General features: G+C 39.9%; 1 protein-coding gene across 3 annotated transcripts in view; it reads left to right on the forward strand.

Moving 5' to 3' along the window:
* Nucleotides 1–11,525, forward strand: part of NFKB1 (nuclear factor kappa B subunit 1) — an 85,706-nt gene extending 74,181 nt beyond the window's left edge. For all 3 annotated transcript variants that reach the window (XM_030564457.1, XM_030564456.1, XM_030564455.1), the window contains 7 exons: nt 2,400–2,569; nt 4,337–4,439; nt 4,957–5,081; nt 6,364–6,430; nt 7,846–8,018; nt 8,195–8,372; nt 10,106–11,525. In XM_030564457.1, coding sequence (XP_030420317.1) covers nt 2,400–2,569; nt 4,337–4,439; nt 4,957–5,081; nt 6,364–6,430; nt 7,846–8,018; nt 8,195–8,372; nt 10,106–10,284 — 995 coding nt within the window. In that variant the 3' untranslated portion in view covers nt 10,285–11,525. The remainder of the gene's footprint in view (nt 1–2,399; nt 2,570–4,336; nt 4,440–4,956; nt 5,082–6,363; nt 6,431–7,845; nt 8,019–8,194; nt 8,373–10,105) is intronic.
* Nucleotides 11,526–12,398: the final 873 nt, after the last annotated feature.

The raw sequence follows: 12,398 nt of genomic DNA on the forward strand, positions 1-12,398 counted from the left end.
ACAAGAGTGAAATGCCTGCAAGCTGCATGGGAACTTTTAAAAAACATCATAATAGAGGCTCAAACTATAAGTATACCCCAAATTTAAAAAAAATCAGCAAGTGGACCAAAAAATGCCACCACAGCTAAACAGAGTAAAAGAGGCAGTTGGAAAAAGTAAGGCATCTTTTGAACATTGCAAGTCAAATCTGATTGAGGAACATAAACTCTGGCTAGTTAAATGTAACATTGTAATTAGGCAAGCCAAAAAAGAATTTGAAGAGCAACTAATAGAAGACACACAAATTTATAGCACAAATTTTGTTTAAGTACATCAGAAACAGAAAGTCTGCCAAACAATCAGGAGGGCCACTGGGCAATCAAGGTGTTAAAAGAGCACTCAAAGAAGACAAGGCCATTGCAGAGTAGCTAAATGAATTCTTTGCATCAGTCTTCACTGCAGAGGATATGATTGAGATTCCCACATCTGAGCCATTCTGTTTTTAGGGGACAGATCTAAAGAACTGCCCCAGATTGAGATGTCAGTACAGGAGGTTTTGAAACAAATTGATAAATTGAACAGTTATAAATTAGCAGGACCAGATGGTATTCACCCAAGAGTTCTGAAGGAACTCAAATATGCAATTATAGAACTACTAACTGTGGTATATAACCATCACTTAAATCACCCTTTGTACCAGATGACTGGAGGATAGCTAATATATTGCTGATTTTTTTAAAAAGTCTCTAGAGGCAATCCTGGCCATTACAGACTGGTAAGCCTAACTTCAGTACCAGGCAAATTATTTGAAACTATAGTAAAGAAAAGAATTATTAGACACATAGATGAACATGGTGTGTGGAGAAGAGTCGACATGGCTTTTGTATATGGAAATCGTGCAACATCAATCTATTAGAATTCTTTAAGGAAGTCACCAAACATATGGAGAAGGGTGATTAAGTGTATAGGATACGTGGACTTTCAGAAAGCCTTTGACAAAGTCCCTTACCAAAGACTCTTGAGCAAAGTAGGCAGCCATGGGATAAGAGGAAAGGTCCTCTCATGGATCAGTAACTGGTTGAAAGATAGGAAACATCTGGTAGGAATAAACCGCCAGTTTTCCTGGTGGAAAGAGGTCCACCAAAGGTCTATACTGGAACCAGTACCGATCAACATATTCATAAATGATCTGGAAAATGTGGTAAACAGTCAAGTGCCAAAGATTGCTTATGATACAAAATTACTCAAGATAGTTAAGTCCAAAGCAGACTGTGAAGAGATACAAAGGGATCTCACAAAGCTGGGTGACTGGACAACAAAATGGCAGATGAAATTCAGTGTTGATAAATGTGAAGTAATGTGCATTGGAAAACATAATCCCAAGTAAACATACAGAACTATGAAGTCTAAATGAGCTGTTAACGCGCAAGAAAGAGATCTTGGAGTCATTTTGGATAGTTCTCTGAAAACATCTGCTTAGCTAACAGAATGTTAGGAACCATTAGGAAAGGGATAAATAGTAAGACAGCAGATATAATGCCACAATATAAATCCATGATACGCCCACGCCTTTAATACTGCATGCAATTCTAGTCACCCCACGTCTAAAAAGATATATTAGAATTGCAAAAAGTGCAGAAAGGGACAATAAAAATTATTAGGGGTATGGAACAGCTTCCTTGTGAGGAGAGATTAATAAGACTGGAAAAGAGCTTGGAAAAGAGACAACTAAGACGGGATATGATAGAGGTCTATAAAATCATGACGAGTGTGGAAAAAGTGAATAAGGAAGTGTTTACTCCTTCACATAGCACAGGAACAAGGGGTCACCCAATGAAATTAATAGGCAGCAGGTTTAAAATGAACAAAAGGAAATACTTCACATAGCGCACAGTCAACCTGTGGAACTCCTTTCCATGGGATGTTGTGAAGGCCAAAAGTATAACTGGGTTAAAAAAAGAATTAGTTAAGTTCATAGAGGATAGTTCCATCAATGGCTATTAGCTGAGATGGTCTGGGACACAATCCCATGCTATGGGTGTCCCTAAAACTCTGATTGCCAGAAGCGGGAGCTGGATGACAGGCAATGGATCCCGCGATAAATTGCCCTGTTATGTTCATTCCATCTGAAGAATCTGGCGGACAGGATACTGGGCAAGATGGACCATTGGTCTGACTCAGTATGGCCATTCTTATGTTCTTACATTCTAATTTTTAATACATATTACAAAGATGGATAAAATTTGTACTAGTGCTATTCATAGCTTTGTTCACTGCAAACAATTTTCCACTCTTGTTTTCTCTCTCTCTCACACACACACAGGAGAGGGAGAGAATAACAAAACATATGAAGTGTTATAAAAACTTATTACCACAATATTTCTGTATTTGTCAGTGTTCATGTGTATTTTGTTCTGTAGGTCTCAGTGTGATTCACATGGCAGTGATGGCAAATAGCATGCCTTGTCTCAGGCAGATGATTGCTGCTGGAGCTGACGTCAATGCTCAGGAACAAAAGTCCGGGCGAACTGCCTTGCATCTGGCTGTCGAACAAGAGAACATCTCTTTGGCAGGCTGCCTTCTCCTTGAGGTGAGCACCATCTGAGCATAATTGTTTGTTTTTTGTAGTTCATTTCTCTTTGCTATTTAAGAAAGCTTTATGATAAATTCCTGAGAGCTTTGTGATTTTGTTGCTTACTCTAGTTGGTAGAATGGCAAACAAACACTGTAATAATGAACAATGACAATAATTGTTTGTTTAGCACTCATAGTAAGCTTGTTGCAGTGCCTGAGGAATTTACAGTCCAAGATCGGCCAGGGCCGCCCAGAGGATTCAGGGAGTCTAGGGTCTTCGGTGGTGGGGGCCCCCGCTGCCGAATTGCTGCCAGAGACCCACCTCGGGACCCGCTCCAGGGACCTGGGCCCCATGAGAGTTTTCCAGGGTCCTCGGAACAAGTGAAGGACCCCGCCCCAGGGGCCCCAAAAAACTCTCGTGGGTGCCCTGAGATCGGCAAAGAGTTCTGTGGCACCTTATAGACTAACAAACATATTGGAGCATGAGCTTTCGTGGGTGAATACGCACTTCGTCAGATGCATGTAGTGGAAATTTCCATAATTTCCAAGATCCTGATCCTGCAAAGACGTACACATGCTTAACATGTACTGTGAATAATCCTACTGAATCTAATGGAATTACTCATAAGTGTAAAGTTAAGCACATCATCTTTGTAGGGTTGGGGCATAAGCAGACAAATGAGAGAGAACATACTTTGTGTGTGTTCATGTATACACTATACTCAGTCATATTTTGCTCCCATTCCAGAGCAAAATTCCAGTTGATTTCAGAGGACACTGGTTTGGACCTATAATAGAAATATGACAGGTTTCAGAGTAGCAGCCATGTTAGTCTGTATCCACAAAAAGAATAGGGGTACTTGTGGCACCTTAGAGACTAACACATTTATTTGAGCATAAGCTTTCGTGGGCTACAGCCCACTTTATCAGATGCATAGAATGGAACATACAGTGAGGAAATATTTATACATACAGAGAGCATGAAAAGGTGGGAGTTCCCCTAACCAACTCTAAGAGGCTAATTAATTAAGATGAGCTATTGTCAGCAGGAGAAAAAAAACTTTCGTAGTGATATTCAAGATAGCCCATATCAGACAGTTTGACAAGAAGGTGTGAGGATACTTAACATGGGGAAATAGATTCAGTGTGTGTAATGGCTCAGCCATTTCCAGTCTCTCTTAATTTAAATTGATGGTATCTAGTTTGCATATTAATTCAAGTTCATCAGTTTCTCGTTGGAGTCTGTTTTTGAAGCCTCTCTGTTGCAAAATTGCCTCCTTTAAGTCTGTTACTGAATCACAGAAGATTAGTGTTGGAAGAGACCTCAGGAGATCATCTAGTCCCACCGCCTGCTCAAAGCAGGACCAACCCCACATAAATCATGCTAGCCAGGGCTTTGTCAAGCCAGTCCTTAAAAACCTCTAAGGATAAGATTCCACCACCTACCTCGGTAACCCATTCCAGTGCTTCATCACTAATATCACATTGGGTGCAAAGTTTTAGGCTTTTTAATAAACTTGAATATCTATCTGATCCTTGTTGGATTATATACTGTGCCTAATATCCGAGCACCTAAACACCATCTCTTCGTGAATACAGAGAAGTAATTTGTTCGTTATATTTTTCCAACTCTTTTTGTTCAGGGCATGATTAAAAGTTTTATATGCATAAGGATAGAGGTGCTTATTTGCATGGTTACAGTGTTTATGCAGACATGAGGCTCCACTGTATACTCTACCAAGGTAGCGTTACTTTTTTATTTCCTCCCTCAATAAAATTTTAGGGTGATGCAAATGTTGACAGTACTACATACGATGGGACAACTCCACTTCACATAGCAGCTGGAAGGGGGTCTACAAAACTGACAGCTCTTCTCAAAGCAGCAGGTATGAGTGATAAAGGGTTGGAAGTATTGTGGAGAGTATATTTCTACTTGAATGAAAATGTCACTTATGGTTAATTGAGAATTTAGATATGAAGTTTGGAGTCTTCTCTGTTGGGCACAAGGGACCCATTAATGAGTGACCCACTCCCACCCTTTCGACCAGTAGAAATCCGATGTGTTAGAGATATGAGGAACTAATTCTATGGAGTAGAAGGGGAGTTATTGTTAACTGTGTGGCTCTTTACTGCTATCTACTGGCTAAATTATGATGCTGATAGTACTTGGGATGAGAAATTGGCTGAATCTCACAGGCAAATAATCTCATATGAGGTTCTGAGCTGTGTTTTGTTTGTAGCTTCCTGTATCTGAGGAGATTTTTCCCTGAATGGTTCAGTGTTACATCAGTTTGCTGCTAGAATGCCAAATACGGCATAAGCTGGCATTGTTGAGTATGATCCAATGTAGTGAAGTCTTTGGAAAGCCTTTAGTTGTTATAACTGTGCTCTGTAATTCTCCAGGTGCAGATCCTCACATTGAGAACTTTGAGCCATTGTTTGACCTAGAAGACATGAGAGACAAAGACAGTGAAGATGAAGGAATCGTACCTGGAACGACACCTTTGGATATGGCCTCCAGTTGGGAGGCAAGTGATCTGTGTGGTTTGAGTTATTTGGACAAACACAAAAAACCCACAAACCCTTTCTTTTAGTTTAATGTGAAGAGGAAGGTACATGATTGACAACCAGTGGCACATTTCTGCAGTCATTCATTGAAGACCTTGTTCACTATGAAAATCCAAGGAACTGCACTATTTTCACAAATCACAGTTCTTGGCACAACTCACTGAATGCATTCACCACTGCAACGCTTTTGGTTCTGTTTTTTGAAGAGCGTTGTTTCATGAGGAGTCTTGGGTAACTTGTCGCTGCTGAACTAATGCAGGCGGCTGTGCAGTCACTGTGGCTGGAGCGATCTCTGTTGTCTTGGAAGGGGTTAGGAAAAGGACAAATTAGGTTAAGTGGGCTTCAGCCAGTAAGAATATTAGTAGACTTGCAAACTCTTGAAAGATCACACTTGAGACTTCAGGATGAAAAACAGAATACCCAATTCAAATACACAGAATACACAGAGTTTGGCTGAAAGGATTGTGTATTCCAATTCATCATGAATCCTTTTCAGGGCAACAGTCCTTCAGGATCCATCCCTAGTATCCGTATGGGGCACCTTTCATAGGTATTTTTGTCATGCTCACACTTTATAGTATCCCATTTAAAAACTTTAGATAACCCCCAGATTTTCAGACTTGGATCCCTTAATTAGGCCCCTAAATCTGTATTTCGGCAACTGCATGAGTGGGCCTGATGTTTCAGTTGTGATGAACACCTGTAGTTCTCTTTGGGTGTTCCTACAGCACAGTCACAGGGTGTGATTGTATACAATGCAGTCACTCCTCAGTGGGAGGTGTCGATACTCAGCACCTCTGATAATCTAGCCACCTTGTTCAGGTGCTTAAATATGGGTTTAGGAGGCTACATTTGAAAATTTGATGCACAATTTTTGTTTTAAATTATTAGTTTTCTCGGGTGCAGGTTACTGTGCTCCTTGCTTGGAGGATTTTCCGTCTCCCTTAACGAATCTCTGGACCTTGGGAACAGTTGATATTTGCCAGATGAGTTACTTAAAGGGCGACAGAAGGCAATCTCTGTCCATTTCCCACTTGGGCAGAGGCACTACTCCTCTGCAACACTTTTAGTTCTGCTGACCCTACAACAGGAAAGAAATATGGCTGCTAATCTATTAATACATAAAGTATGGAGAATATACAGCAGTGTAAACATTAGGGTTGGATATGATGAGATGCAGGCTAAAGACCAAGTTTCTTGCAAATATTGATATTAATGGCTAATTCTTTTCCCACACTACAGGTATTTGACATATTAAATGGAAAACCCTATGAATCAAAGTTGGCTTCTGATGACTTACTGTTGCAAGGTAGAGTATTTAAAAAAGAAAAGCTCCAATAATACCCATTTATTAATTGATGAGTACTGACAATATGCACAGAATATGGAGGAGAAACAGCTTGCAATATAAATAATAGAACAGGAGTAGAACATGTCATGCTATCTGGAGTGGCTGATGACCTTGAGTGCCAACCTCAGGGCAGACTGTCAAGAAGCAGGACAGAGACTCCAAACTGGTTGCATGTTCTAGAATTAGATTTCACCAACCTAATAACAAATGTAAACTCCTGAAGCACTATAACAGTCTTGCCAGGCAAGCTGGACTTAGTGATAGTTGGTTGCTATACACTGAGGATCACAAAATATTCAGGTTGCTTCCAGTTGCAAGAGACCTGTCACTTACCTGTCACTTTGATCCAGGTCAAATTGTAGCTTAGATCTCTCACCAAAGACAATGCTTGTAGCCAATCTTGTGATAAATTAACTAAAGATTTATTAACTAGGAAAAAGAAATGAGATCATTATTACAAGGTTAAAAAAGGCAAATGTATATACACAAATGAGTTACAGTCTATGGTTTTAAAAGATGATGGAGTTATAGTATTCTGTCAGCTCTGAATGTCTTTCAGGGCTAACCCAGGTTGACCCTGGGGATCTTTTATTTTGTTTCATAGCTCCAGCTCTGTGAGAGTCCAAACAGCAAAAGAGAGATGAAACATTTTCTTGTCAGCTATTTTTATTTCCTTCTTCCAGAATTCAAGCTAATGGGATGAGTCCTTTTGTACGTAGCCTTTTCCTGAGTGAGAAAGGGCAATTAACAAAATATTTGTATTATGATGTCCCACAATGACCCATATAGTTTTGATAGGCCTTCTTGATGGTTAGAAGACAGTCCCTCCTGATTGGGTTCATAGTTCCAGAGCAAACATTTTTTACAGTCATAAAGCAAAAAGTTAAATATTATTTTGTAGCATGTGATAAGGATGTTATAAGTGAGATTAATGCATTCAGCAACTTACAGACAATTCATAAAATCTAAGCACGTTGTTATGAGGGTAATACCCATCTTAACCATACTAACCCAACGGTGAAGCAGACTGGTTTCCAGTGCTCAGCTGATGCCTAAACCATCAGCAAAAGCTGGCACCTGGTCTGCCAGCATCACAAGCCATACATCAGAAGTGCAACTGCTAGTAGAATAAATATGGTTCTTTTTATAGTCATACGTTATTTCTGACTTTAGAATTATGACAAGACATAGTCCACATGCTCACTGTTATGCTACAGTGTGAATAAATATATTGAGTAAATACTTTCATGTCTACCAATCACTTTTTAATTAAACAGTTTGCCTCTGCTTAGGGGCACAAATGTGACTGATTTCATAAATAGGTGCATGGTTTATTCATATAATAAACTTGGTTTATTTCTCTATTTCACCAGGAGATATGAAAAAATTGAATGAAGACTCCAAGCAGCAGCTTTACAAGTTACTGGAAGTACCAGATCCAAACAAAAACTGGTCTACACTGGCACAAAAATTGGGTCTGGGAATACTTAGTAATGCCTTCAGGTTGAGTCCTACCCCAGCCAAAACTCTGCTGGATAACTATGAGGTAACTCTTTTTTAAAAGATGTTCTAAAGGACCGAGGGAACACAAGGTCATATGTGACACAAGCAACTGCCCTCAATAATGTTCTCCTCTTGCATGGATAGGTGGTGCCACCCTTTATTTTGTAACAAATCTGCCACAGTGATATGTATATTATTTTCCTTTCTGTTTTGTCGTAGGTTTCTGGTGGTACAGTGAAAGAGTTGGTTGATGCCTTGAGACTAATGGATTACACAGAAGCAATTGAAATCATTCAGAAAGTGCTCTCCATCCCATTAAACCAGTCTAGCAATGAGGATAATGCTATGAAGGCTCCGCCATCGTCACCATCTGCCTTTGCCACCAAAGAAGAGACAGGTAAAATATATAGGCATAGATAATGTGTTTTCCAGCAAGTTTCATGTGATTCTGATACATTTCAATCCAGCTGTCTTTGCACGGAACAGCCCTATTCAGTTGCCTATCTGGGAAGTACTAAAATATATAAGAGTTTCTCATTTTACACTTGCCAGGCCTAATAGTGAGGGGAGATAAATGGAAGTTGAGCACGTAGCAATGACTCAGGGCAAGAGTTATTATAGTCTGTTTTCTGAAAATAGATATTTGCCATGTCATAGGTATTAATTTATCCTTGCCAGCAGCAAGGGACTAGTCTCTCTCATTTGCCCATGTTTGAATATCCACTCTGTCACATCATGTCCAGCCTCCCTTGGTTTGTACCTTCGTTTTCTTTTACTAGTTTTTTCCTATGATCTTGATTGGACTTAAGTGTTTTGGCCTCATTAACTGCTCATCAAAGTAGTTAGGCTATACAGCTTGATATTACAATTTAAATAGTTGCCAATTCTACAGCTCTTGTCATCTACAGATTTTAAATGCTATATGGAGGTGAGTAATGCCATTTATCCCCATCTTATCAATAGGGAGACAGAGGGATGGAGGTAAAATGAATTTTCTATGGTCACATACTGAGTCAGTTTCAGAACAAGGAATAAAATCCAAGTTTTCTGACACCCAGACTAGTGCCTTATTCATTAACTAACACTGCCTCCATAGCCCATGTGCAGTATATACTGAGACACAAGATAAACCGGTCAGGTTTAACTTCCATCACCTTTGCTAGCTTAAATTTTATAGTGCCATTCAGTTTAGACTGCATGCCTATGTATATGCTATGTAAGAACTAAGTATTATTCTCTCTATGTTCCTGAAGATTACAATATCAAATCTAAATTGACAGCACCACCAGTGAAAGAGCTTTGCCACTTAGCCACAGTAATAAGCCACTCCTTAGTCATTGATTTGAAAATGTGTTTTGAAGAGTTAGTAATTTAAGATCTTAAAAATTTCAAAATGTGCTGAATGATCTGTTTCAGTCTCATCAAGCACTTTGTTCCCAGCTTTATAATGATGACGGGTCTCTGTGCCATAAACACCTTCAATTGAGGAGACACAGCTCACATAACAATCAATTATTCCTTTGTAGATCTTGCACAGATGGCAGCTGTCGCTGAACTTTTCAGATTTCATACTCACCTTAACTAGATGCAAATTTATTCAAGTATTTTGACAATCCATGGAAAGATGTCTTAACAGCAAAGAGACCTCAGCGTGGACACTATAGTTCAGCATCAGTTTATACTTCTAAGATCCAGCATGCCTTTATCCTGGTACTGAACACACTCCTATGGGCATTACCAGTGTGAGGATAGTAGTAACTTTTATGGATCAATATGGCTGCTAGTTATTCTGCATGGGATCCTACTTAAATACCAGGCATCAAACCCTATCCATCCTCCCACCAGTGATACCCATTTTTCACCATTAAACAACCCTGCAGACTCAATCTGCATAGTGTGATAGAAGGGCATCAAAGTAAGTAGGCTTTGGTCAGTTCCTGAGCAAAAACAACCAACACCTTCCTACTGCAGTACTGAACCCAAAAATTGCAGTATTTTGATTGTATGTTACAAGTGCCTTTGTCTATTGGAGAGTATTTCTCATGGCTCTTGAGGACATTAAACTAGCTTATAATGTTTTTAGTGCAGGATGAAAAACAAATGTCTATTCTTTTCTGTTTTCTTTCTCAGGTGAACTTTATAATGTAAAATTGCAAGACAATGAAAGCATGTGCGATAGCGGTGTGGAGACCTCCTTCCGCAGACTTAGCTTCACTTACTCTGAGTCCCTTAACAGCAAGTCATCGATAACACTTAGCAAAATGGCCCTGGGATATGGACAAGAAGGCTCAGTTCAAGGCAAAATGTAACCAGTTAGTAACATGCAATTTTATGAACCAAAATAACAGTTAAAAATATGCTTGTATAATTCTCTCCAGCAGAAGTGATTTTACAGCCAAAAGTGCACTGGAAAATACCTGTCTGAAGTGTTCAAGATTTGAAAACATGACTCATGAACATTGCTTCTTTCTTTGTTTAAGTACTTTTAGTTTTGTTCATTTACAAGCAGTATAGTGTTACCAGAACCAGTAACCAGTGCCGCATAGAACTGGATGATGTAACTGAATGAGCTTTTCTGGTTGCCAGAATTTTCTGTATGGGATGGACGTTGCTACTTCTTGATAATGTTGAACATCAACTCACCGTTCATAAAAGATGTACTGCACACAGAGCAATTGAGGATGCATCTTCTAGCAATCCATTCCCCAGTTATACAGCACAGCTACATGGAAATGGGAGCTCATACAACTCTTAAAAGAATTCCGCTGATGTTAAAGACAAATTGTGGTTTTCTCAAAGTAGTCATTGTTGCAATTTTAAAAAAACTACAAAAAAGCGATCATGTATATTTCAGTGAATGTATTTAAATTTAACTCTGGTGACTATAATCATTCAAAGCTTTAAAAAGTTTGTCACTTTACTATTGTAAATATTCTTTTTAGATCAATTCCTTTTACAGAGGAAATCTGTGCTTTTTAAATGCTTATTTTTATTTTACTTTTATAATAAAAACAAAATTAAATTAAATCTTCCATCCTCATTGACCATTTTGACTTCCCTTTGTAGAGTTTTAGAAAGATGTGTGTCTTTCTATTTTTTTCCTCTGTTCACCTTTTCAATTATAGGACCTGAGAGCAGATAATACAAGATTAATGTGATTTTTTTTTTGCATTAAAAATAGCCATGAGGCTGAAAACAATTCCTCTTCAAGCATTGCCCATTTTTACTTGAGAAGTCAGGGGCCTGAGATATAGCTGAGCAGAGGTGCAGTGTGCAGGCTGTGGTTTGTAGTTTTGGAACTATGGCCTCTAATGCTAATCCTCTTTACTCCCATTTGTGTATCTGTCCTGTTGATTAATAACAGTGAAAGAGAGTGCTCCACGGGAGGATGTGCACACACTGCAAAGTAGGGCTCGCATCTGCGGAGAGCCATGCCTCGTGCTTTGAATGAGGGGGATATAGGGAGGTGCAAGCCTGCAATCACTGGGCTGCAAAGCCAGAGACTCCACAGCAGAAGAGAAGGAAATGGGGAGGTAGAGCCCCAATAGGGACAAAACATAGAATCATAGAATACCAGGGCTGGAAGATACCTCAGAAGGTCATCTAGTCCAACCCCCTTCTCAAAGCAGGACCAACCCCAACTAAATCATCCCAGCCAGAGTCTTCTCAAAAACATCTAAGAATGGAGATTCCACTCCCTCCCAAGGTAACCCTTGGTGCTTCAGCACCCTCCTAGTGAAATGATGTTTCCTAATATCCAACCTAAACCTCCCCCATTGCAACTTGAGACCATTGCTGCTTCTGCCACCACTGAGAACAGCCTGGCTCCATCCTTTTTGGAATCCCCCTTCAGGTAGTTGAAGGCTGCTATCAAATTGCCCCTCTTTCTTCTCTTCTGCAGATTAAATAAGCCCAGTTCCCTCAGTCTCTCCTCGTAAATCATATGCCCAAGCCCCTTAATCATTTTTGTTGCCCTCTGCTGGACTGTCTCTAATTTGTCCACATCCTTTCTATAGTCGGGGGCTCAAAACTGGACACAATACTTCAGAGGTGGCCTCACCAGTGCCAAATAGAGGGGAATAATCACTTCCCTCGATCTGCTGGCAATGCTTCTATTAATTCAGCCCAATATGCCGTTAGTCTTCTTGGCAACAAGGGCACACTGTTGACTCATATCCAGCTTCGCGTCCACTGTATCCCCAAGTCCTTTTCTGCACAATTGCTGCTTAGCCAGTTGGTCCCCAGCCTGTAGCAGTGCATGGGAGTCTTCCTTCCTAAGTGCAGGACTCTGCACTAGTCCTTGTTGAACCTCATCAGATTTTTTTTTTGGCCCGATTCTCCAATTTCTCTAGGTCACTCTGAACCCTATCCTTACCCTCCAGTGTATCTACCTCTGCCCCCAGCTTAGTGTCATCTGCAAACT

The sequence above is a fragment of the Gopherus evgoodei genome, chromosome 5 (assembly GCF_007399415.2).
Source record: "Gopherus evgoodei ecotype Sinaloan lineage chromosome 5, rGopEvg1_v1.p, whole genome shotgun sequence".
Lineage (NCBI taxonomy): Eukaryota > Metazoa > Chordata > Testudines > Testudinidae > Gopherus > Gopherus evgoodei.